At 40.5% G+C, this 27,815-nt stretch overlaps 1 protein-coding gene across 1 annotated transcript in view; it reads left to right on the top strand.

Annotated features, from left to right (window-relative positions):
- Positions 1–27,815, top strand: part of KIF26A (kinesin family member 26A) — a 99,589-nt gene that overhangs the window by 19,312 nt on the left and 52,462 nt on the right. Inside the window, exon 3 of the mRNA XM_071557413.1 lies at positions 13,441–13,941. Coding sequence (XP_071413514.1) covers positions 13,441–13,941 — 501 coding nt within the window. The remainder of the gene's footprint in view (positions 1–13,440; positions 13,942–27,815) is intronic.

The following is a 27,815-nucleotide window of genomic DNA, read 5'->3' as shown; positions in this document are numbered from 1 at the left end:
GCTTCAGGTTGAAGTAGGACCACTTTCAGTAATGGTGTCTGTGATGGCAGGGAAGGAGTGGATTGCAGCAGGTCTTCAAGGACAGTGACTTGGCGAAGCACTAGTGCCTAGAAATGTTTTGATCCTATTGTAATGAATAGCTGCTAGTTCCTGTTGTTGTTTCTGTTTTGATTGAGTGCCCAGCTGGTGTGTGGTGCAGATAGGATGTTGGGGCAGGGAAAGGAAGCAACTGTCGAAAGTGCATCTCCCTTAGGAAAGCAAGAATGTGGAGGCATGGTAGAACTGGTGTTTAAATAGCACTTATTTTTCCTTGGTTTTCATAGTGCACTGACCGTATGCAATTTTCCACATGCTGGGTAATGGAAAGTTGGCCCCAGAGGAGGTCACTTTGTAAGTCAAGTTCAGGATTATAAAATCAATCACTCTTGGGTCACTAATTGGTGTGGTAGATAGGAATTTCCTATACAGTATGATAAGTTCATTGGTTTTCTGGCAGTGTGCGCGCAGTGCACTGTTTAGCCAACGATACTCTTTCCTGATTCTGTTGTTAACTCAGGAAAAGCATCAGGTCATTTATAGCTACACCCAAATCACTCGTTTGTTTCTGAGTAGTAAGGGGAGGGTGGAGGGAATTTGATGTCATGTAGAATCTACATGTGTTTCATGAAGTTTGTTTTCATCTCTTTGTGGCATAATAGCGAAGCTTGCCAGCCACATGGGAATTGTGAAGATAGATTACTCTTGGTGTTAAGCATCTCACTTCTCTGAGTTTATATCAACACAAGCCTTCTTCCAGCAGCAGCATCTGGTTCGTTGGCAAGATCTGTGGGCAGTTGTTCTGCTTGCTCTGGAGATGCCTCTGGCTGTCACGTGACTGCTGCTTTGGCTGTGCTGCTTTGTTATTCTAGCTGGTCCCATTTTCAATTATTTATTTTTTGGCTTACCTTTGATTCTGAAGAATTGCTCCTGAGATTATAGTCTTGAATAAATCTTGCCTAACTTTTTCATAAAGGGATTTCCATGAGATGCTGATGCTAATTTATTTCAGTGGCTATTTGCTGATGGAGTTTGGAGCAGTAGCATCCCAGTCTGTGCCTTGTGTGCAGGTTTTGCCTGTGAATCATAGCATTGGTCATGTGAGGAAAAATCACAGATCTTTGAGCATCTCCTGCATAATAGGTTTCTCTGAGACTAGAGCTGCAAGTGTACATCAAATATTAACAGTACACAGTCAGTGTCGGTGATGGTGCTGAGAATCCTGGAATCAGCCACTCGGATTTTTCAAGTTGGCCAGTGGGAGTAGAGCTTCTGGCCCAGCTGATATAAACTGGCATAGGAGCAAAGAATAATGTGTGGTGGCTCTGGATTACATCACCTCAAGTACTGTCCCTACCTGTTTGATTACTGTATGTTTTTTATTCATAAACCTTATAAATTAAAAACGATTTTTTGAACAAGTACTGTGGCTTTGGAAGACACATGGACTTAAATAAAAGGAAGTGTTTCTTAAAATACTAAAGCATCTACTTCCATTAAAGAAGCCTATCAGGATCACTGCTTCTACTGGTTCAAATTAGCAGAGCTGTGATGTGCAGGAGGCCGGACAAGATAGTTATCTTCCCTGGCCTTTAATGATCTGTAGAACTGCTTTAGTGCTGTCCACGGCTGTTTGACAAGCTGTCAGATTTTATAAGGATGTTAGCTGGGCATCATTACACACACTTTGCTGGTTTTAAATGTGTATTTACATCTGTAATAATAATACTAAGACAACTTGGGTGCCTTTTTTTTTTTAATGATTTACTGCAAATCTAACACTTAAGTTGCTGCCACAAAACTTTGTTTTGAAAAGAAGGGTAAAACTTGCACACTAATATGTAACTTAATTCATCACTCAACAACTACAAACATGCATTTCCTGAGCATTTTATGAAGTGGAAAGGCAGGTTGGTAGAAAGAGTTCACTGCTAATTCGAAATTAGGAACAGGGACACTTCAACTGAGAGGGAGAATTATTGACTTAGCATTCAGTATGACTGTTGCCATGGATTTCTTTACAGCCCAGGTCTCATTCTGGGTCGGTAATTTCTGTTCATAAAAGAACCCTTTCTTCCTCTGTACTTGGCCTTTTTCAACAGGTGATGAGGCAGCTTCTTTTCCAAGGTCCCAGAACACAAAGTAAAAACGTCCTTTTATGTAGTATCTTCAATTAAAAGGAAACATTAATGTACCCTATGATGTTAGGCATTGTCTACATTTGTGGAATTTCTATAGAGGCAACATTAGATACAGTAAATATTTAAGAGCCCTGCTACATGTGACTGGTAGGACAAGCTAGAGCCTTTCATCTCTTAGTTGCTGGTTTTAATAGGATCTGGCTTGAAGGGTTTTGAAAGTTGTTGCCAGGTATTTGATTGCTTCTGTGTCTCAGGAGATAAGGTTTGCTGTGTGTGTGAGTATGAGAAATGTGAAAGAGCTTACAGAGGTATTTTTGCCAGTCATCTGTGGGTATGTCTACATGGGTGTGTTGTATGCAGATACAAACTCACTTTGCCCATGGGTTTAATATGTTTGTATCCTGTGCCTTAGCAGAGTTTACAAACCATATTAACATGGGTTTTGAGATGCTTTGAGCATGGGTAGAGTGGGTTTTTGTCTGCCTGTGGGCATAGCCCCATTGATTATGTTTGTAGAAGAAAGACCATAGGCAAAGGGAGTAGCTCCTCTTGAATTATACTAGCCCTTTGGATGACGAGAGGTTACAGAGCTTGTAGTTTTCACAGGACCACTGCAGGTCTTCTTAATATAAGGGTTACAGGTGGGTATTGATCAGCAGACTGTTGTTGTTCAGCTCACACAAATGTGATTTGCTGGGCTGATAAAGGCAATTTTTACTTGTTATTTAGGTTGCATAGAACATGCACAATGCCTTTTGATGCCCAGTCAGGTATTTTAAGCATTCAAGGCTGGATATATGCTTTGTTGTCAACAATGCAATACAACCACTGAAAGGCTTGTTACAAGACTGTATGATCAAAGGATAGCAGCCAACTTACAAAAAGGGGTATTAGGGAAAGCCAAAGTACTCTCATGCAAAGTAATTGATTGATCTGACATAGGACAACTAGAAAACAGTTGTTTTGTAGGTAGGATTATTTAATACTGTTCAGGTAGCGGCTATTGAAGACAAATAGTATCAACAAAACCAGCAAGACTATCTTGCTCCTAATCCAGTCTTATTCCTGCTATGAGGCCAATATGACCTGGCAATGTGTGCTTGCATCCCAGAAAGCCAGTCATATCCTGGGCTGCATCCAAAGCAGCGAGGGTAGCAGATTCAGGGAGGTGGTTGTCTCTAGTCTGCTGTCATGACACCCCACCTAGAGCACTGTGTGACTTGGAGTGAGTTCAGAGGAGGCCATGAAGATGATGAAAGGGCTGGAGCAGCTCTCCTCTGAAGACAGACTGAGAGTTGGGGCTGTTTGGCCTTCAGTACTGGAAAGCTACAGGTAGGTCATCACAAAGCCTTTTCTTTTCCAGGCTGAACAATCCCAATTCTCTTTACTCTTCCTCTGAGGAGAGGTGCACTATCCCTCTCATCCTCTTGGTGCCTCTTGTGGACCCTCTCTAACAGGTTGATGTCTTTCTTGTGCTGGGAACCCCAGAGCTGGATCCAGTGCTCCAGGTGGGGTGTCAGGAGAAGAAAGTAGAAGGAGACAGTCATCTTCCTTGTCCTGCTGGCCACACTGCTTTTGATGCAGTCCAGGACACAACTGGCTTTCTGAGCTGCCAAGTGCACACGGCTGTGTTGTGTCCAGCTTCTCATCCACCAGCGTGTCTGAGTACTTTTCAGCAGGGCTGCTCTTCACCTGTTTTTTTCCCAGCCTGTATTAATACTGGGGGTTGCCCCAACCTGGGTGTCTACCTTGCACTTGATTTTGTTAAACCTCATGAGATTTCCATGGGCCCACTTCTTGAGCTTGTCTATGTCCCTCTGGATAGCATTCTGTCCTTCCGGTGTGTCAACAGCACCACTCAGGTTGATGTCACCTGCAAATTTGCTGAGGCTGCACTTGATCCTTTTATCTATGTCATTAATGAAGATATTAAACAACACTGGTTCCAATATGAACCTCTGAGAGACATCAGTTGCCACTGATGTCCATCGAGATGGACAGATAGGAGTGGATGGACTTGCAGCATCTAATTTAGGTATCTCATTTGTATTCCTGAAGCTATCCACTGAACTTGTAGGGACTGGAATGTAGCAATTCTATACTTTGTAGCTGTGAGGGAAGATTGAAAGTGGAATATATGTGTAGCATAGTTAATAATGGAGAAAGCTTTAGGTATGATGTCAGTGGGCTGTGAGTATTTGACAAAGGCATTATTTAAGGCCGATAGAGGGTCACAACTAGGACGAGGTATGAAATGAATATAGGAATGATGCAAAGTGAAAAACTTGGTGTCAGGAAGATAGCGTAGGTTACTGAATGATCATCCAAGGAGAATAGTGTTTTCAAGTCTGTATTCCTTGTCTGTGACACTTGGACCCAAGCAACAGGTCTGTCTGCGGATGTAGTACTCACCTTTCCTAAACTAGGATCATAAGAACATAGGGCTGGGAAAGAATCTTCAGACCTTTAAAAAAATAGTCCAGCTTCTTCCACTCAAATGGGGTCGTCTATCTTTTGATCACTTCCCATGGATGTTTTTCACCTGCTCTTCAGATACTGTTTTAGAGGAAGAAGATTTTTTGATATTATTCTATTGCAATTCCCAATATTCCTTTGATAACCTTTGATAGTTTTTTCTTGAGTCATATTTGCTGAATAGTAGCATGTTTTCCTGTTTTCTTTTCCCAGGTGGATATAGAAAGTAATTTGTCACCAGTCTCTTTGTAACCACTTCTTGTGTATTGGGGGACTGATCAGTTTCTCTTTTCTAAGCTAAATAAACCACACTCCTTTAACTTCCTACAGGATTCTTGTTTCCTAAACTGCTTTTTGGCCTATAGGCACTCCGCAAATGATCTTTCTCCATCTGCATTTTGTGTGTCTGGGATCATACTTCACCTTAATGAGATTTCATAGGAGGATCATTTGATTCTTTGGGCAGTATCTCCCAATTTATCTTTTCTTTCTAATACAAGCTGGGTCCAGCAGAACGGGGTTGATTACTTCTGTGCACCAGCATCTTATCTGGAACTAAGGGATGACTATGGACCTTACTTCCATCCCAGTCCGGAGATAGTGGAGGCACAGACCCCACTATCCAATACATAGCTGATGGCAGATTTGTGAATTTACTTGCTGAAGTTCTTTTGCTGAAGAGTGCTATTTAAAATGGATGGCTTTTTTAAAGAGCAGCTGTGGGATAAACAGATTCGAGAGGGAAGTGGGTTGTCACACGTGTCACCTAGTAAGAAAAAGAACTGGAGCAGACTCTTCAAGCACAGTGTGGCCTGCTTGTGGTTGAGGAGTTAGATATTCTCTTCATCATTCATTTTTTACTCATCCCTATTTAGAGGGTTGTTTTATGTAGCTTTTTTTGTTGTTATTTGGGGTTTTTTGTTTGTTCCTTCCTTGATTAAGTCCAAGCAAGGAAAAAAATGAAAAACTGTAACCCACTACATTATTGCCTAAATTCAGATATAAACCCAAAATTTTTCAACCAACAAGGTGGTGGGTTTTTTTTTCTTTTTTTTTTTTTTTTTTGGCAGAAGCAGTTAAACTGAGGCAGTGGAACTTAATTAAGATGAAGAATAAGTGACATCCACTTTTTTAATAAAAACTGCATGGTGTGCTAACTGTGCACTGTACGCAGCAATTTGTAGCTTGCAAGAGGAGTGCACAATGGGCAGCCTTCTGGTTGTGAAAGCTAAATCGTTTCTGTGTGGTCCTCAAGTGTTCGTTTACCAAATAATTGATAAAATGAGCGAGTGAAAGAGACACTAGGAGAGTGTGATCCTATGCCAAGCACTGGTTTTCATAGTTGATTTTAAATCTACATTATGCTAATGTTGTTCACTTGGAAAATGTGTCCACTCCCTAACTTCTGCCGCTGCACGTTCTTTTAATTGGATTCAGATGGTTGAACTGAAACAGTTGCAGGGTTCGTATACAGAGCTGTGTTCCAGGCAGTTTTTTTTTCTATTCAGTCTTTGAGCCAGGGTTGCTTTCACTACGGCTGGTGACCAGAAATTCTTGAACTCTCTCATTAAAGGTCTGTCTGATACAAATGGGCATGGCTTTACCAGAACAAATGCAGTTACGATCACTTAATCATGCTGAAGATCTCATCTGAGGCGTGACTGGTCTCCCAGTCCATTGAGCTGGCTGAGCTCTGTTGCTGGTCTCTGGCCAGAGTTCATCAGTGAAGGGAGTCCATCTCACCAGGCTTACATTGCAATTTGTCATTCTGAAAACACAGGCTGTTGCCTAAATAATGCTAATGGTGGGAGCAGTTTTTTGTTTCCAATAAAATGATACTAAGAGTTGATGTTTCTGAGGCATTTTGACAAGGCCTCATGTTTCTGCGTGCTGGTGCTTTCTCTGATTCTCATCCCTTTGCTGAAATTCAGAGCTGCTTTGTTATCTGAGCAGCCTGATTGAACTCAAACTGTATGTGGAGTAGTTATCACTCATTGTGATGAAGAAGATATCAGACAGCATCATTTTCCCAAGTAGCTGTGCTAAAACATGAGCACTTGACGTGCTTTAAAGAGAAAAGGGAAGTTGTGACTTTTTAGGCAGTTGTGACTCTTATAGGCAGAGTTCTTATAATCTGATTTACTGTGCCCATAGACTAACCAAAATTTACTCTCTGGTTTCAAAGAAAAAAATAATTACGTGTGGAAAGCTCTTTATCTTTTAAATAAAAGTGTCTAATTTCTGTCAGAGGTTTTTGTGTGAATTCTGAAAGGCAAGTTCATCTAAGTGGCTATTTCTGAAAGTAGAGCCAAACAAAGGCTTTTCAGACACTAAGTGTTGTGTGGTAATAGATAGGCAACTGTTTCCCTAAATACTTGCTGCTGTTCAAGGTGATAATACTTTGCTGAAGGTTTATAAAAAATATAAGTGGAAATTTAAAAATGTTGGAAGATTGTGTTTTCTTATGAGCAAAATCAGTACTGAATTTACATTGTGAAGTTACAGTAAGCCACAGACCCAAGAGGGAAAATTAAAAGATTGCTTAAAACCAACAATAAACATGCAAATTAAAAGTCATCAATTTTAAATGAAGTCGTACACTATTAAAAATAAGCACAAAATTACATACTAGTTTGGATGTGTAGTTTATAGAATACACCAAATGTTAAAATTGAATTAAATTAAGAAAAACATTTTCCAAAGGCAAGTAAAATATCTGTTTAATTAGATTGGAAAGAAAGAAGATTAAAAGTAATATTTTGTGAAGCAGTAATTACTGTTTTTCAGAAGGAGTCAGGTTCCTGTGTGTTGATCTAAATTTAACGGTGATAGCAGATCTCTTTGGGGTCTTTTGTTTTGTTTGTGTCTTCTAATTATTTTAAATGGCAACCACTACCTTTATTTTGTTTTCTTTGCACTGAACACACTGCATAGCTGTTTGCTCCAATACTCTGCAAGCTCATGAAAACAAATCTGGGAGATCAGCTCATACCCTCTGTTTCTGTGAGGTTAAAAGCCAAATCATGACTGGGGACTATACAGCAAGATAACAGGAAAGGCAGCTGAGACCACTGGGAGGTGGGTTGAGGTGCTGATGGGAGCCTGAGATGTAAATAAACCAGATTGCTCTCATTTCCTCTTTCCACTGTATTATGCATTCCAATAGCACTATTCATCTTTATGACAGACACCTATTGGTTTAACTTTACTGTGGGCCACTGAAGTACATTAAAGTGGGCAGGAAATGGAAATAAATAGAGTTCAGTGGAGGCTGCTGAATAACTAAACACACCACAGTCATTTTTAGTTTGGGGTCTTGTGCTTTTTAGCAGATTTATCATATTGCTTGACTTTTGTTAGAAAGATGGGCACTGTTTAAAAAGAGATACAGTGTCCTTTTTTCTTTTAAGTAAGAAGATGTGCTTGGATACTTTCTTTTCAAACTCTTTGGAGTACCAGAGAAGAAAAGAAATTGAGTTGAGTCTCAGCTGGGCAAAGTCAGTGGAGTATGCCTGTATGCACTACCTCAGGCTGTGGTTAGAAACAGAACCATGTGATTGGAGATATGAAGAAATCCTGCTAGTAAATGGAATGGGAGGAGGACCATAGGCCATTGGTTTAAATTAATCTTCCATGTAAAGGTAGTGAGACATTCCTGTAGAGAGGCCAAATGGAATTTGGCTTTAAAAACGTGTTTACTTGTTTTCTAATGCCTGCACATTTTGCTCACTTTGGAAATATCGATTGCTGTCCTGCTTATTCAGAGGGATGTTTTCAAGGACACTGCAAGTTCCAGATACTCTTAACCTGCAGGAGATGGGACTTCAGGAGAATTCTGTTTTTGTGAAGGCTTCACATGTTTGTTTTTCCTTGATTGTTTATATTCTGATAAGATTAGGTCAGTAACTGAATACATTCACAACATGGGTTACTTGAAGACTTAGAGCTCATATTTTCACTTCCTTGAAATAGTCAGATAGTTGGAAACTTAAGAAAAAATTAATCATTAGTGCTGTTTTTTCCCCCTTGGTTACGTTGAGCAGCCTCTGGGTTTGCTGAGTAGAGTTCTTTCAGGTTATTTGTTTTTTGACAATGACTGCTATATAGTTGAAAGCAAGCCTCAGACTTCAAAGTATTTGTCAATATAGAAGATATTAGTGGGTATTTCACAATGTCATGTAAGATAAAAACTAATTTGTAAGCAGCACAGCAAAAATCTGGAAAGACAATTAAGACAAAAAATCATTAACATTGATTCTTTAGCACTGGGATAATACATTCCTTTCTCTGAAAGCATCCTTTTAAAATGTTGTTCGCCTAGGTCTGTATTTAATTATATATTATGGTGTGACATTCAGTGATTCTTCTTTCTTTTTAATTATATCAAGAATTTAATTTAATTCAGAATACTGCTCCACATCCACTTGCATTGCAGAAACTAGTGCCAGGCAGAATTGCAGGTAATTACTGAGGATGGTTGTTGGCAATTTGACTTTTCATCATTTGTTCGTCATCGTTTGTTCGCACTCTGTGGATAGTTCCTCACTGAAAGGATTAGGTTACAGATGGGTGGGTATTACTTCAGGGACTTCTTAAGTGAGACTCCAGATGCTTTTCTGCCTCCTTTCCTCTTGCTTAGTTTGGGAGTTACAAGTCAGTAGCTGCAGGTAAGTTTCAAAGCTTGTATCTGTTTCTCTTTTGCAATGGAAAAACCTCTATATTGCGCCTTACTAATTGAACATAAAATCTAACTGTAAACTTCAAGTACTTGGAAAATTACAGATTGAGCTAAAATGTCTAAAGGATCCCTGACAAACTGTTTTCAGAAAAGTTCAGCTGCAGTAAAGTAATTTGGTGTTTCATGCTTTGAAAACCTGGTTATGACTTAGGTGCCTAAGCTGTAGCGGGGCTTTTGAAGAACTTGGCATTTGGCCACATCCCAGATGCTTTATGTCTGTAGTTTCCAGGGCAGTGTCTCGGGCTGTGGTGTTTTGCAGTTGTGAGGTGTGGGTTTTGTTTGTGTGCCGCACAAGCAGCACATGGTGTTATCTGAATAGCTGGAACCCTGCTTGATGCTCACTTGCTTTGGTGTGGAGGCAGCACAGGTGAGGTGTACGTCAGAGAGGGAAGCGTGAATTGCAGGGACTGTTTCTTTCTCTCTGTTACATGTTGCTGGTGTGTTTTCAAATCTGTGCTCGTTTTCCCTTTGTCTAGCAGGAGAACAATCCTGGTTTTCCAAGCTTACTGTCCTGCCCAGTTGAGCTTGGAAGGACCTGTGAGCTCTTCTCACATGGGCAGTTTGCATGTCTGTGTTTAATCTCCCAGCAGCAGTTGGCAAGCTGGCTTGTGTCTGTAAGAACTGCTTGCTGGAAAACAGTGGTAAATTCAAGCACTTCAGAAAATTTGTCCTCATATGACAGTGTAATTATCTCATGCCTTGACCTTGCTGGGGGCTGCTGGACTCCACAGTACATTTGCTCCATTTATTTTACAATTCTAACAGTCTGTGATGTATGAATATCTAAAATTTGTATGTAAAAGTTAATAAGTTGAGTTTGAAACAAGGGGTTTGATTTCTACAGTGGGAGAGGAAGCTGTGAATGTTACAGCATTATAGTATTTTGCTTATCCTACTTGTTCAGGAGGTAAAGAACAGCATTTGGAAAGTAGGTGTGACAAAGGCAGCATCGTTTATTTATGCTGTGGAGGAACAAAAGAGTCATGTTCTTTGTAGCACAGCAGACTAAAGTGGTTTTGGAGTACTGTTTGTAATAGAGGCTTGGATGTTGTATGTTTAGTTTTTGTGCCATTCCCTGCAGTGATTTGCACAGCCCCTTTTTGGGGGGCTGCCTCTCTGCTAGTGGAGCTGTAACAAGGATGGCTTTAGCTGCTTCACCCCTCCCATGTGTGTGTCTAACACATTTGGTCACTCCAGTTTTATTTCTTCCCTCTGTAAAACCTGAGAGGGTACCTTCCACCCCAGCCTTGCTAGGATGTGAGCTGCTGAAGCAGGAACTCCCCAGGACCAGACATTGTCACTGGGTAGTAAAACCTCTTTAATGGGGTTGGCTAAACTTTTAAGTTATGGTTAATGTTTTTAACAGTAACTTGTGTTTCCTTCACACCCAACCATTAGCCAGATGTTTTTGTAGCACAGAGTGGAAAAATAAAAGTAAACTGTCCAGCTGGGTCCTCGCTGAGGTGCTGGAGGAGGTTGGACACAGATGCAAACTGGGAGTCACAGAGGGTGGTTGAGTGGGTTAAGAGGCTCCTTAAGAGGTCTGGAAAAATGTAAGAATAGGAAAGTAGATGCCTTTTATTTTTTACCATAAATAAATTACAAGGTTTAAATATGGCATACTATGTGCCTATGTGCTTTTGCTCTGTGTAATTTTCTAAATATTTATCTATTTTTTAAAAGCTATTTTTGTTCCCCCCTTTAATATGGCATTCACTTGATTTCTTTGTAACTGCAAGACAGGCCTTACTCTGATCTGCCTTATGCTGTAAACTGTGTTTATGGAGCTAGAATTGGGGTCATTAATTTTCTTTACATCAAAAGAAGTAATTTCTTTTAAATGAGAAGCCTGTTTCACCTAGTAATTCGTTTTAATTGCTTATTTGAAACTTTTGACATTTGATAGCAATTTAAACATTGCCAGATGAGGCTCATGCAGTTGGGACCTGCAGGTGCTTCCTTGCGTGCCCAACTTGGATCAAAGGAGTGAGCCCACGGATGTGCCTGGCCACAGCCAGGGCGCCCAGTGCTGTAAGGTGCTGTGTTCTGGGGCTGTTTGAATAGATGTTGTGTCTCAGTCTCAGCAAGAATTTGCTCAGCGGGCTCTCCCTTGGTGAAGTTTCTGCAGAGCACAGAGCATGGTGCTGTTTGTTTTTCTTGGGAGATAGACTGTGTGGCCTTCACTTTGCCTAAGGGTAAATAGTGCTTGCAGCACTGAGTCTCTTTTTTAAGTCTAACCAGTAGCACTTTCTGCTGAAGGGTTAGAAAAAAAGTTTCTAAAATATTAATTACTCCTTTTTTTTTCTGACTAATATCTGTTAATTTAGTATTGTTTTCTTCTGGGACATTTGGAGGGAAAGAATTTTCTTCCTCATGAGGATAAGCAAATGGTGTTTCTTCAAAGGCATTTTTAGTAGGATCTAAACCTCAGTGAAGAGACAAAAATGAAAGTGTCTTTCCCTTAATTTTTTATACTGGTTCACTAATGTGAATGCAATTTGTTCTTCAGTCAGCAGCAGGAGTAGCTTTTCTTAGCCTGAGAAGTATTTTTTTTAAGTCAGCAAATAAACAATAATTTAGATTATTGCAGAAAGAGCAACTTTTGTTAATGCCTTTGCCTGTGGAATGCTAGATACACTCACAGTGGTTTCTATCAACACTTTACTGTGTCTTGTGGGAGATTAAAACTATTGCAGGAGTACTCCAACAGCTGAACATGAGATAAATTCTGTGCTACTGCTTCAGAAATTAGGCAGTGTTTTAGAACTTTCTGAATTCAGAGCAAAGCAAAAGTACCAGTGCCAAGACGTCTTTAAAGGGTTTTATTCATGTGCGTTGTAATTAAAAGCAGAATTATTTTTCTAATAGGACATTCATTTCCTAGAGAGCAATTGCAGCTTGGCATAAAGTAATACACTTTTAAAAGCAAGTACTGATCTGGGGATATCCCCAGCATATGTGGGATGGCTGACTTACTAGCTGTGTGTGCCCTCCTTATTAACAAGCAAATTAAATATTTTACTTAAAATAATTATACAAATAAACCTTTGGCTGTGCTGTGATTTCATTAAAACATTATTTGTTCAGAGAGCTCAATGAATGTGTGTGATGTTGGGTCAGTTTTACTGCATGGCATTAGTTCTGATGGCAGATTTACAACGGGGCTGAATTTAATCTCTTGACTAATCTTTACAGTAGCAGGCTTGGGATGGGAAGGCATTTGTGTGTTTCAGGAGATAGGTAACTCTGTCTCTGTGGTGGAAACACAGTGCTGGGTTTAAAAATGTCTGAGCAGCCTTAAAATGAACTGGCAAAGGGGTGGTGGGGAATTGCTCTGTGGAAACAAAATAGGTGTTGCTTTTAAATCAGCTTCTTAGCCTGCACATTGTCACACCTTCACACATGGCTGTAGGCTCAAATCTATCTCTCATCAAAGCAACTGTAGCGTTAGGGAATATTATGACCATCTGGGTTGCAAAGATCAGTCCTTGCTGGCAGAGGAGCCAGCTGTGGGCAGTGCTGTGTAAACTGGCTTTCATGCCACTTGATTAATAATTTCTGAGGGTGAAGACAGCAAAACGTTTACCAGCTCATGCATTAATTTTTTTAAATACTTTAAAGTCTAATTTTCCTGGGCTTCTGGTGCTGGTATGCCTTTGAATCAAGTTATGATATTTTTAGGTTCAGCATCTTGACTAACATTGTTCCTGAGCACGGGAAACACAGGCGCTTTAGATGTCTCCAAAGGAGAGATAATTAGAAGAATGAGCAGTTATCAAGGACACCACAGCTCCACTGTTTAATTCTGATGATGATTTTCATGCTGGGTCTGATACAAATGAATTAACTTATGGTTTATTAACCCACTGTGACTTGTGAGCCTGTGAGGGTATTCAGGGTAAAAAAGATTAGGAGTTACAAGAACAGATTTAAAGCACTACCATGAGTAGAGAGCAAATGAGAGAACTTTTTTCTTTCTTTCTATCTTTTTGCATTGCTTTCACTCAGTTTGTTTTGTTTGTTTTTTTTTGCCTTTCTCCACTTCTTTAGGACCCACGATTATCAGCTTTAATTTTTGACAAGCTTCAAGTGCCTGACTATTTACAGAAAAACAGGAATGAAGGAGAGAGCAGATGTGAAACTTGTGCCACTCACTTGAATCAGCTGAAGCAGGAAGCCATTCAGATGATGCACACCCTCAGTCAAACCAGCTACCCAGAAATGCCTGACCTCCCACCTGGCACCGGGGGAGTGACCAGCATGGTACCCAGGATGGTCACTGTCTCTTCCCAGAGAGACCTGCCACTCATTGCTGGGCAGGTGGGCAGGCAGCCTGGAAAGTCGCCAAATCTCTTCTCTGCAGCAGAGAGGAAGAAGGGACTTGGATGGTCTCAAGGCATGGGCAGTTTTCCAAACTCCAGTGTTCAAGTGACGGTGGCCCCCAGCGGCCTCAGTGGCGCACTGAGCTCGGTCACCATCCAAGCTCAGCAGTACCTCGAGGGCATGTGGAGTATCTCCAGGGTGAACAGCTTCCTGCCTCAGGCTTGTCTAGTAAGTAATAATAATCCAACTGCTTGAGTTTTGTTTACATGTGTGTGGACATTACAGAGAGATAAAGATAAAACTTGAGATGTATACATGTTTATCTTAGCTGGGATCACGTAATGGTATTCTAAGCCATGTTTCAAGAGCTGAAGAGCTAAAAAAGAGTTTTGAATGATATTCTATCAGATCTCACAAGAAATTTGCTTTCTTATCTCAGATGGTGAGATCCTTTCCTCAGATGTTTTTATAGCTATTTTAGCTTCACATATGCAGGTGATGTTATTTGTCTGTCACATAGCTGGTAACCCCTTTAAAAAAAACATAAAAGGCCACATTGGTCACGTATGAAACTCTGGGGGCTTCATGGAATTATATCAAAGATGAATTTGACCCTCAAGTCTAGCACTGGGCTTCTAATGCTGTGCACACTTCAGCAGTTGCTGTTGATAGGCTGTGATGAACATTAATCTCCAGGTTAGATGTGTTGCAAAACAGTTTGCTGCTGCAGAGGTGCTCAGAAGGTTTCTTCAGAGCCACATGCTTGTAAATGTCATTGCACTTTGATTTTAAGCATTGATGTTGATTTCCTGTCTTCTGTGTGTAAGAACTCCTGTGGGAAATGAAAAAGCTTTATAGAGGTACATGTTGCCTTTAAAACCAAGTTTATTACATGTTTGTGCCTATCCATGGGACTGTGCTAAGAAGAAGGATATAGTGACTGGTTTTGACTAAGATTTATTTCCAACCGGTTTTCACATGGTACTAAACAGGGGAGTGTGTGTAATGCTGAAATGTGTACAGTTTGAAGTAATGTTTTTCACTTAAAGATGCTGTAGCAGGTCTTGCAAGGCCAGGTATGTTGGTGTTAGACAGCTTTAGATTTAACATAATGCCTTATGTGCTGTTGTGTGTAAACACTACTGAATATTGCTTGGTAGCTTCAGCTGGTTGAGCTCCAAGATCATCAGAGATAAATATTTAACAGTGCTGCTGTGGAACATTACTTTTGCAGCCTGACTGTTGTGTTTCCTTCCAGAAAAGGCTTTGGAGACATGATTCCTCCCTCCCATGCTTCTCTCTCATATGGAAATTTGTGAATTCACATATATCCCACCTCTGAGGGGCTCTTATTTAAACCCAGTGAATATCCACTGATGTCAGATCACTCATTGAGGAAAGGGTAACAACTCTCATTCAGCTCTTTATAGTTTTTAAGCAACTGCTGCTATAAGAGCTTTTCTCTAAAATGTTGCTCCATGTAATAGGTGTAGATTTGGCCAATGTAAGTGTATGATGTTACCTTTAAATTATCTTTTAAATTTTGTTTATTATCTCAGAAACATAGAAGGAAAAACAGGAAAGCTACTGGGTTAAGAAACGTGCACTCTGAAAGCAGAAGTATTTCAATTCGCCTGCTCATTCCTTGTCTGCTCTTATTCTTTTCCTAAATAATTCACTAACAGCCAGCTCCAGATTTCTTCCTGCTTTTAACCATGCTGCCTGATAGATGTGGTTTTCCCTAACCACTGTGCTGTTCTAACATAAAACTGTTGCCTCATTTAACCTCTGTGAAGGAAAAATGTGTATAATGCAACAGAGCTTAGCGTGATCTAGAAATGTGCAAAGAAACTCAGCAGCTTGGAAAACAGTGACCTTTAATGAAAGGACAAACACCGTGAGTATTTGAGACAGCTTGGATATGATCCAGTGACCTGCAAGAACAGTTTGGATTTATAAGCAGTTTTTGGAGATGAGCTAGTCTTTGGTTGTTTTATCTCTTTTCTTTTTTTTTTTTTTTTAATTAATGTAAACCCAAACATAGTTACTGAAGACTGTGTGTGCATGTCTTTCCAGCCTGTGCTCCTTTTTTCTGTCTGAATTCTTCTATTGCCTTTTTATTGTTAAGAGCCTTGAGTCTGATGAAACTGTTTGGGTGGGTGAGGCAGAAAGTACTTCCCCTACGCTCTTCCCCTGAGGAATCACAGGTGTTGAAGGAAATAGGATTGGAGAGATTTCAGGAAAAAGCTAGTATAGCCCTTGCCTAGAACAGTATCCACTGCAGGACATTCTTGTCTAATGCTTGTCTGACCTCATCTTACAATTTCTCAAAGACTGGGATTTCCCAATTTCTCTTGATTCTCAAGTGTGAACTTCCTTTCCTATTAGAAAAGTTTACTTCACTTATTTTTTTTAATGCCGTTTAGAGAGATAAATTTGGCTTTTCTTTTCTGAAGTCAAAGACAGGATTTAGGCTTCATATTAACCCCAAAGAGAGATGTGGATGTACATACTTTTAGTGATGTCTGTCTTCAGTAACATTCCCCATCTTCTTGTGGAGCAAATCTGGTCCGGCTACAGGAATTCTTGAGCAAGAAGAATAGAAAGGACAGCACTGATGTACTATTTATTATGTGTGACTGCCTCTTGTAGTCTTCGGCCCCAGTTTAGGCAAGATACTGCACAAATGCAGAAGAAAAAGATGGGTCTTTTCCCAGGGAGTTTACGCTCTTGGTTGTGATACCAGTTATTTTGACCTCTCTGTAAATACCTGTTTCATTTGGAATATGTACTTTTGCCTTTTTTCCTTACCAAAGGGTACTTAAAAGAAGTGCTGAACTCCCTGATGGGTAGCTATTACCCAATTCCTAACCTCTCAGTGGTTTAACTCACTGCTGCATATGAAGTGAGTGTGATTAATTTTCTAAAAATGGGAAGGTGGTCACAGATGAAGGCTGGGGGGTTCATCGCAAGTATTTTTAGCTGCCCAAAAGACAATTGTTAGTTCTAAGGTAATTACTGAGGCTTCCCTTATAGACGTGAAAGAACAACAGGCACCTCCAAGAGGTGCTTTGTTCTTCTTATCTTAGATGTCTGTCTTGGCTCACCTTGTCCACTGAAGGTCCCTGTGACTTTCATCTGGTGCTGGCAGAGCCCAGGTGGGTGATGTGAAGCAAATCCCTGTGTGCTCAGTGGCCTCTGGGTGTGAAAATACACTCCAGCATAGACCTGCCAAACTTCTGGAGACCTTGTATCTAGAGACATTTCTCCAGGATCCATATTTTTTTTCATGGTTAGTTTTAATAGGGGTGGTAGAGGAATTGTCTGCAGAGAGGAAAAAAATGACTTGATTTTTTTTTGCTCCTTTTACCTCCCTCCCCAGACTCACATTTATTACCTTGTAATGTCACTTACGATTGCGAAAACACTTCTGGGCTGAACGTTGGGGGTCACAAGTGCAGGACATCATAAATTTTTAATATATGTTTGGAGTTCAAGTGTGAAAAATCCATTATATAGATTATAAATTTTTTGAACAGGAACATGTGTTTGAAGCACGGAGAGGGTGCTGCTGAAACCAAAATAATAACTGGGCTTTAGGAGCCGTGAAGAGGAACAGTAATTAAGGATCTGGAGGAAGGTTCAGGGAGGGGAAGACTAGGATTGCAACCAAGGTGCAAAAGGTGAAGATGTAATCAGCTGCTTTACCCAAGTGGCCTGTTGTGAAAAATTACAAAAAATAATCACCCACAGCAGTGATAAGTTGTCTGACCAGACAACGAGCACTGTGGAGGGAGCTGGTATAACTCTGGGTAAGAGAGCTGATTTGTAGTGGTCACCTGACAACTTTAATTAATAAATAGTTTTATATTGATGTTTTTAGTTCTAGACCTGACAGGTGAATAGGGTTACTATTCAAATGAAAAAACATTAGCAGTGCTCAGCATTGCCACTCAGTGTAATGGAAAAGCAGAGATCTGAGGGGAATTTAGGCTTCCCAGATGTGTTGGAATTTGGCCGAGAGGTAAAATATTAAAACCATTGAAAATACTCCTATCAGAAGTATCAGCATTTATTTTGTGGAAAAAAGAGGTGTTACTGTATGTTTTAAATTGACTGTGTTGTTATTTTGCAGTGTTATGTACTGCATAAAAGTGCTAAAGTAGCCATGCCATGTGCTATAAAGACATCACGGTGAAATAGAGGTTATTTGCAAATTGCTTTTTCTTTTATCTTATGGAAAATGAAACTCATGTCACACTGTATTTCTTACTTGAACGTATACAATTGGTTCTGCTTATAAGTCAAAATACTGTGGCTCCTTGAACCTTTACCAGTTCGTAAGTTGTTTTAAAAATGTATTAAAAATGCATCACTATGAAATGGAAAATTTTAGTGCATTGAAAAATTTAAAGTGACTGCAGTAAAAGTTTTAAAGCATATGTATGCAAAACTGTAAAATTGTCAAAAGCTCAGTGTATGTCCCTGAGAGTATTCACAAATTTAAAGTTAGGTACAAGTTTATGGCCTGGGTCTGTGAGTTTCAGAAAGGGAGGGTTCACCCACAGCACACATAGATTCTGAAGTTAAAGGACTTATGTTTGTTTATTTTATGTGAAAAACCTCTGAGTTATTTTAATCACAACTCAAGCTTTCCTGTAGTTTCTATGAGTAAGTCTTCTCCTTACCCTAATCTAAACCAGATGGATTCACTGGGGAGTAGTTCAGCCTCTGACTTTCCTTAAAGCCTCTTTGTTTGTTTATAGCAAGGAGGACTTACATTTTGTTTAAAAGATACTAGAAAAAGCTGACTGTGGAAAACAGAAGAATGACAAGATTTACTTTTCAGCATTTACTTTTTTTGTTTGATAAATGTCATGCCAAATGGATTTTTAAATTAATTTTTAAAATCTTTCTTGATAGCTTTCTCAGTGACCTTTTATTAATACAATGTGGGAAATATATTTTGTAATGAAACAATTAAAATACAGTGCATTGACCATAAATCATATGGGTGTCTTTGAGCTTTGGGATATTTCTGACTCCACGTATACATCATGAATCTCAAGATGTCAATGTCAGACAACTGCTGGGGCCAGGACTGCATAAAGGCTTTTCTTGTTTTCCTTTTAGCTTCAGTGGTGTTGGTGACATTGCTCTTGCAGAGAAAGTACGTAAAGGAAAGGCGGTGGCAAAATACACTTATCTTCAAAGTTACTGTTGGTCCCTTTCCATATTAAGTCTTAACAGCAGAAGGAAGATTTTTGGTCCATGTTACAAAATGCTTTCTCATGCTAACTGACTTACAGCTCCCATGGAAAAGACCTTCCCTGTGACTGCTGCATCTTGCCTGGGCAGTCAGTTGTGACTTCCTTTCCACTGTGCTGCCTTAGCAAATGCAGAGCGTGGGGTGTGATGTGGGAGGACAATGTTGCTACCATCACTGAGACCCTGCCCCAGCAGCCAGGTAGCAGACTGGCTTGGAAAGCAGCTTTAAACATGCAGATGAAAGCTGTAGCCCTCCGTTTTGTGTAGCTGTAAAGATCTTCACGCTCTCTTATTCTAGGTTGTCCCCCGTGTAGGATTCTGAAGGTGAAAATGAGGTTACTTTTTAATGTATTTTCAGGTATCAGAGCGATTTAGGAAAAATGTTAAGAATTAACAGGAAGATTATTGGCTATAAGATGAAAATGAACATGTTCTTAGGTGAGGGTGTGGATTGCATTTCTTTATATTGTGGGTTTGACACTTCCGCCAAAGCATTGGTTTTATAGGTGTGGGACAGAGTAACTATTTGTAGGACTCAGACCCTCTTGTGGTTCAAATTACAACCTGAAACCAGTTCTTTTGATCTTTTACCCCTGCAGGGTAAGCGGTTGTTATTACAACTCTCAAGGGGAAACAAGTCCATACTTGCCTTTGTTGACAATTGAAGTCAACAGGCAATAATAAGGAATGTTGGCCCAGACTTCACCTGTAACTCATCAGAAGTAGATTTAAGACAAGCTGACTTCAGAGATAACATATAAATGATAATCCACTGGATTTGCCTTTAGCCCACGGGTCATTCTCTCATCTGGCAAGTGTATCATAAGCTACACTAAATACCCCAAATATTTAAATTTTTTCTACTTGCTTTTCTACTAGTTTGTTTAGAATGACCTTTTCTGTTGACTCTGTTTCCTTCAGCTTTTTTTTTTTCCTGCTGGTCCATTTCTACTGTGAATTTGCTCCCCTATGAATCCTTCAGTGAACTGATTGTTAATCAATGCATTCCATGCCATTCTAACATTAGAAATGACCATACAAGGAAGGTTCGTATTTCTTGTCTGGAGCTCAGAAGTGTCACCCAGCCTTTGAGAAAGGTTTTCTATACAACTGATGTAGAACAGCTTTTAGGAGGCTACTGTTGGCTCTGCACTGGCTACATGGGTTAAGGATGGGCTGCAGCTGAATGATGCCCTTTGTTTTCAGAAGGTAATGCTGCAGAGAAACCAGATAATTTAGGGCTGAGTTTAGACCTTAGCTGTGTGCAGGCTGGTGGAGAGAAAATCTTTTGCAGTAGTCTCTATACCACATGGAAATGGAAGGAAATGACTTGTGATTTACACAGCTGGATGCAGGTGTGGATCACCCAGTTGTCCTGCTTGGCTAAAATAGGATTTGAACTTTTTTTTTTTTTGAAAGTGCTTGGAATTTAACATTTGCTCCATAGGCGGTTTGCTATAACGATGGCATTTTGAGGTTGTGGGACTCCAGGCAGTTGAGCTTTGCACAATGTGATCTTTGCTGAAAGCATCTCCCATTGTTTTGTGGCATGAGTGGCTGAGCATGGGGCAAAAATTGATGAATTGATGCTCTTTGTTCCTTGCAACTAGAATCACTAAAGTGCCTTGGGTGGTAGCTTCTGAGAGCAGGTTTAAAAAGCATCAAGAGTAAATGTATCTATCTACTTTTGTGTTTCAGCACTTAGGAGAGAATTTATGATGTATAGATAGAGTTCATAGATATTTCAAGCATTTCATGTGTGCGTGTTTAATGGAATGGATTGCCACTTTACTGAACATAGCATCAAATCAACTCTGCTAATTGAAAAAGATTTTTCACATTATTGCTAATGATGTGACACAGTTTTGTTAGAGATGGTGCATAAAATAGTGCTGCTTCAAGTGACATTAATGTATGCATTTAAGTTCCTTTTTTCCCATTTACGTGCATTATTGATTTTATTTCATTGTTGAGCTGCTAATGGATTTATAATTTGAATACAGTCACTGTAATCAATGATGAGATTATTACACTTATAAATAGAACTTTAAAACTACAGCGAGGTAATTTCCCAGTGACATTATAGTGAGTGGGCTACCCAGCCAGGAAGACTGAGTGGATCAGGTCCTCTGTAGACTGATAGGAGAAACCTCATGTTGAGAAGCCCTGGTCCTCATGAGGGACTTCAGTCACTCTGATACCTATTGGAGGGACAGCACAGCAGGGCATAAGCAATCCAGGAGGTTCCTGGAATGTGTTAATGATAACTTTCTTCTCCAAATGATAGAAGAGCCAACAAGGAGAGTTGCTATGCTGGACCTTGGCTGTGATTGGTGGCACAGAGTCCAGCTGAAGTCCTACAGCCAGTGGTATTCCCCAGGGTTCAGTACTGTGTCCAGTCTTGTTCGTCTTACTCATCAGTGCTCTGGATGATGGGGCAGAGTGCAGCCTCAGGAAGTTTGCTGACGATGCAAAGCTGGGAGGAGTGGCTGATACCCCAAAGTGCTGTGCTGGTGTTCAGAGAAATGTGGACAGATTGGAGACATGGACGGAGAGAAACCTAATGAAATTTGACAAAGGCACGTGCAGGATCCTGCACCTGGGGAGGATTTAAAATTCCACGTACCTGTACAGACTTGGGGCTGACCTATTGGAAAGCATCTCTGGGGCTCCTGATATAGAATAAATTAAGCAAGAGCCAGCAGTGTGCCCTTGTGGCCAAGAAGGCCAGTGATATACTGGGCTGCATTAGAAAAAGCATTGCCAGCAGGCTGGGGGAGGTGATCCTGCCTCTCTACTCAGCCCTGTTGAGGCTGCATCTGCAGCACCATGTCCAGTTCTGGGCTCCTCTGTTCAAGAATGACATGGAGCTCCTGGAGAGGGTCCAGTGGAGGGGCTCTGAAAATGATGAGATGACCAGGACATCTCTCTTATGAGAAAAAGTTGATGGAGCTGGGCCTGTTTAGCCTGGAGAAGACAATTGAAAGTGGATCTTATCAATGCATAAAAATATCTTAAGGGCAGGTGCAAAAGGATGGGAGCAGACTGTTTCCAGTGATACCCAGTGACAGGGCAAGGGGTAATGGCCACAAATTGAAATACAGGAGCACTGACATAGGCTGCCCAGAGAGGTTGTGGAATCTCCTTCTCTGGAAATATTCACAGCCTGTCTGGACACAATCCTATGCAATTTGCTATAGTGAATCTGCTTAAGCAAGGGGTTGTCACTAGATATCTCCAGGGGTCCCATCCAATCCCAATCACTCTGTGATTCTGTGTAATGAAGGCTGAATGATTAGAGGGTTTTTTTGCATCTGAAAGTAATATTTGTAAGATAAAGTGTGAAATACTTCTAGGGAAGTGAGTCCATATAAATTATTATACAAACTGATGTTGTTGTCAGGCATTTTCCAATGCAGATCTAATAGTGCTATTACTTTGGTTTGGTCCCCAAATGCTTCTGAATTAATTCCTCTGGATATACTTAGCTGCCACTATCTCAGAACTGGATGAGTTTGTTCTTTTCTGATACCTTATTTGAAGGAAGTGTTTGAAAGATGCTTTTGGCAGGAGTCCACGGCTGTGTTTTTTGTGGTGTTAGGCAAAGATAATGGATGTGCCATTCAAAACTGTCCCTGTTCTGCTTCTCAAAGGGAAGCTGATGAAGTTGTGAAAGGCAGCTGGTTGTTTTTGGAGGGAGATGGCAGAGGAAGAATGAAGAAGGGGAGAGTGGCGCTTGTGATACCTACCTTGGGAAGGGTCTGTGTTTAGTTTGTTCATGCAAGGTAGCCATGTGGATATTCCCTTGAGTCTTGCCAGCTTCTGATGACTCTGAAGTACTCATGGGGGCCTGCGGGAATAGCACAATCTTCTGTTACTAATTAAGCTAAGATTTTAGTGAAAAGATTATATGGGAATGATAAGAACATTAGTAATATCCTGCTGGGTCTCAGCTGCAGCCCATCTTGCCCAGGGCTGTTTCTAGCAGTGAAGCTGGAAATGGTGTTTAGGGGAGAGCTGCTTGCTGCAGTCTGCTCATACTCTCCAGTGTGTACAGTTGGAGAATTCACAAGGACAAATACCTGTTTGTTCCCTTTACTATTTCTTTATGGACCTGCTGTCCAGGAATTGATTTAATTCCTCTCTGACCCTGTAATTGCTTTCTACTTCCACAGCCTCATATGTCAGCAGGTTCCATGAGTTCACTGTCCCAGTGCAAAGAAGTACTCACTTCCATTCAACTTCTTCAGCATCTCCATAATTTGGTAAACCTCAATCAGGCCACCCTTAGTCTTCCCCTCTCCAAACAAGAGTTTCAGCTTCTTTCATCTCTCCTCCTGGGATAGTTGCTTCGTCTTCTTGACTGTTTACTTGTTTCATCTTCTTGACCATTTATTTGCTTGTCTCTGTCATTTCCCTTACTTTACTATCCTGTCTTGAGATGCAGGACTAGGACTCATAGAGGAAGGGCAGACACTCTCTTCTTTCTGGTGACCAGTGACAGAACCTGAGGGAATGGCCTGATGTTGTGTCAGAGGGTGAACAGGTTCCCTGGAGAAATGGTCACAACACCAAGCCTGACTGTGTTCAAGAAGCATTCAAGTGATACTCTTGGGCATATGGTGTGACTCTTGGGAATGGTCCTGTGCAGGGCCAGGAGTTGGACTTAATCCTTGTGGGTCCCTTCCAACTCAGCATATACTGTGACTCTGTGGTACTCAGTATATGAATGACCTCCTTGTTTCTTTGTGACCTGCACTGTGATGTCCAAAATTTTTTTCCTGGTGTTTTTTTTTGTTTGTTTGGTTTTTTTTTGTTTTTTGGTCTGCTGCTACATCTTGATTCAGAACTACTCAGAGGAACTGTCAACAACCCTTAGGTCTTCCAAGTTGTAGCTGCAAGTTTTGGGCTCAGCACTGTTGAGGAGCTATTTAGGTTATTTTTCCATACATACATGGTCTTATCCTTGTCAAATCTCACCTGATAATTCTTTGCTTGCTCACATTTAGGAAGTTCTTCAGGAATTCCTTATCACTGACATTTGCTACTTGAAAGAGCTTTGGAACATCTGCAGGCTTGCAGATTTCACTCTAGTCATGGTGGATCACGACTGTCTGTGTGCCTGGTTTACATGGCTCCCTCATTGGCAGCAAACAGCACGCAGCAAGGAACAGTCAGAAGAAAAGAGCTGCATCTGCAGAACTCCATCCTTTTTTTGGAACCTTGCTGTCCTTCAACAATGATCCCAATGATCACAGCTGTCCCTGTCTTTGTAAACTTCGTGCTGCTTCATAAGCTTGCCTGTAATTGAATCTTAGTCTCTGGATTTGAGTGAGACCCAGTTTTCCCTTCAGATAATGAGGGTTTGTGCCTCTTCAAGTGAGATACTAGTCAATGGGTGCCTTGCATGTGGTAGCTGTCAGGCAAATTGATCCCAAGGGATGTTCTTTTTAAAAGAAGTTACGTCTAATATATAAGCAGTTCAAGCATAATTGAAATAGAAATTAGCTATGACAGCCTCTGTCCACCTTTGCCTTTATTTGATGACATTGTATGTCAATCATTATAGCAATATAGGGATTATAATAAAATTGATAACATGGTTAATTCCTCTGCTCAATAGAGAGTAATCAAAGTATAGTGAGATTTGGTTGAGTTTCCTAAATCATTGTGAAACTCTGTTGTGGAGTCAAGGTGACACAAGTTCTCCCAATTCAAAGCTCTATGTGTGTCCTGTGTTTTAGTGACTGTTTGAAACACGTCTGGCTCAGCGAAGTCAGTCCTAATGGAAAAGCATTTGACTTCTTATGGGAAACCCAATCCTAAGTTGACAGAAATTTGCATTATTATGAGCTTGTTAATGAATTTCTTTGCTTGCTCATATCAACCTCTGACAAAAAGCAGAGATTCAACTGTATATTTGCCCACTTGAATAAATACCCCGAGTACTACACAGCTATATTTTTTGGCTTTGGAGGCTGGTAACTATTGTAATATATGTCAGCAGGGAGGGCTCTGGGCAGCACTTTCTGATGCTTGCCTGGAGGCATTGGAAGAAAAAGTTCCTCCAGGCCGGCTGTTTTAAATCCCCTGCACATGAAAAGTCCTTATTTGAGAGTGTTAATGTGCAGCAGGATCTACATCCTTCTTGACAGCTCATTTCATGACCTCCTGACTTTCCAGGTGATAGATTTACATGAGAAAATATGAGGGTGAGGTTTATATTACTGGTGGTCAGATAGCTGTGAAGAAACAAAAAGTAAAAGGAGCATCACTTCCTGTCTGTTTTAGTATTGGTGTCCTGAGTAGTTGAAATGTGGAGTAATTTTTCTATCACTGCCTGACAGCATCTTTGCACTACCAGAGCCCTGGCTTCAGAGGCTGAGAACATGGGCAATCTGAAGGAAGAAATGACATTTCATTTTGTAGATGGAGGCCTGTCCAAAACCTTAATAAATTTCTCAGGGACAAAGGATCATGATTTAGGAGAGATCTGGCTCAGATTGAGAGCAAAAGGCCATCATCAGAGAGAAGAAGCTGCTAATCCTCCATCCTTGTACTGTCAGGAATGTCCATGCTGGATGTAGCTGGGTGCATGTGCCCTGTCCTTGAAGGATGAGGGCCTTTCTGTGCATGAAGCACAGACTGCCAGTGACTTTGGTGGTGAAAATCCAAAACTTCAACCTGTTCTAGTAATTCAGATATAATTTCAAAAAGCAAGAGCTCTGAGATTGTCTTTGGATTGCCTAAATTACTTTCCAGTCTGTGACAGCAGATGGGCCCTCTTATTTCTGTTTAATTCTGTTTCTCTATAATTTTTCCCCTTCTGCCTCATCTTCAGAGATCAGTGGTAAACCAAGCATTAGCAACTCTTGTAGCTGAAAACCTTTTTTGAGAGAAGGGATATTATGCTCTACATTTGATTTTCATTGAACACGGAATGCATATAAAAGTTTGACACTACAGGTTTAGTCATTCTGGTTACCACATCGCAGCTGCAGGTTATAAAATGACTACAGTAGTGTATTGTATTTATAAAATGTCCTAGTTATTTTATAATGAGCCCTGGCAGAAACAACGTCAAATGGCAGTAAAAAAGTTTATCCAGAACATGTTTCACTTCAACCTGGCATATGCTGCCCTGTTAACTTTATGTAATGCTCGTCAGTCAGGAGGAGGCATTTCACACAGAAGACGTGTGCAGGACTTATCCACGCTTACTTGAAAGAGGGGTTTATAGCACGAGCATTATCCAGCTAGAGATTTACGTCACATTTGTTCCAGTTAGTGGTAGTATGTCATGAGAGTCTTTGCATGAATCATTTAAGCGGAAAATTATTGTTTTATTATATACAAATAGTAGCTTTAATATATTGCAAAATTGTTAGATCAAACAGTTTTTACAATTTAATTGACTGTGACATTCTAGTCAGAAAGGGGAAAATAGTAAGCTAAAAGCAAATATTCAAAAATCTGTATGTCTGCCTGCTACTTAGAAAGGGGCAGAAACAAGAAGAAAAGGGGAAAAAACCCACCAGTACAGACTCAGGCTGTACAACAGCAGCTAGAGCTTTACCTGCAATACACTGTTGAAACCTTGTTGAGTGCTTTCGTTATGGGACTAAATTTTTGAAAAAAAGTAAATTGTATTGAGTTCTGACTCTGATTACACAGATGTCTGTCAGACTTGTTGAGGCTCTTGTAATTTTCTTCATTCCCTCTTCTGTGATCTGTTCTTGATGTTCTTTAGCAGCTCTACCCAACGTCTGGTTTTCTTTTGCCATGACAGTACTGTCCTGGGACTAGACTTGGGACTAATTTTTGTTTGTATTTTTATAGTCCTATGTTTTTTTTGCCTGTCACCAGATACATGTTTTGCACATGTTAACATACATAGCTTGGCTTTTTTGGATCCCTGGACAGACATCAGTGTTCAGAGAATGGAAATATTCAGGAAACTGGGAACATTATGGCTTAGTTTTTGGCTTTGCATTTCAAACTTGTAAAGAGCTTGTTAGGATTGTAATTGCCCTTTGGGTGGTAATGGCCTGACAGAGAACAGTGTACCTGGAAATTTCATTTATGGCCAACTTCATTATAGTGGAATTTTGGACTATTCTGACTTGTTTAAACCTGTACAGAGGTTTCCTGCCATCTAGTCATGTCAGGGAATCTGTGTGGGAATCACGGATGGGGCAGTGAATGCCCCTGCCCAGCACAGAGCCTGGGTAGCCTGAGTCTGTCAGATCACCTCCATCTCTTCCTGTCCTCTCCCTGCAGCCTTTGGCCATCTTAAGTGGGAACAACTCATGTTGCAATTGCTTGTCGTGGCCCTGCAAACTTCATCTGTGTGTGTGAATGCTGCCAGCTGGGAACACAGCATGTCTAGCTCTGCTCCTGTGTCCTCAGAGTGAACACTGGTACATGGTACCAAAACCCTCCTGCCTGTGACAAAGGCATTGGTATGAAGCACCAAGGCATTGGTCGTTCCTCCATGTACAAAATGCTTGGTGTCGCATTTTGAAATGTTGTCCTTGCTGTGCTCTTATTGGTACCAGTTTTCATGTGGCTTTGAAAAGAGTAGAGGGAAGGGGTCCCACAGAGCAGTTTTGGAAATCCTTCCATTGATGTTTAGCTTGTTTCCAGATGGTTAATGGCTTTTCCAGCAAACCTTTTCTTATAAAATTAAAACAAACATTATTCTCTGGATGTGAAGGCCTATGACACTTTAAATATTCAGTGCAGACACTAACACTTCATAGTGACAAGATGGTGATTTCAGCATTTGATCATGAGTGATTTATGAAAATTCAGTAAATGGTGAAGCACGGTTC

This window comes from Pithys albifrons, chromosome 6 (assembly GCF_047495875.1).
Source record: "Pithys albifrons albifrons isolate INPA30051 chromosome 6, PitAlb_v1, whole genome shotgun sequence".
Lineage (NCBI taxonomy): Eukaryota > Metazoa > Chordata > Aves > Passeriformes > Thamnophilidae > Pithys > Pithys albifrons.
This window is presented reverse-complemented; position numbering and strand designations above follow the sequence as displayed.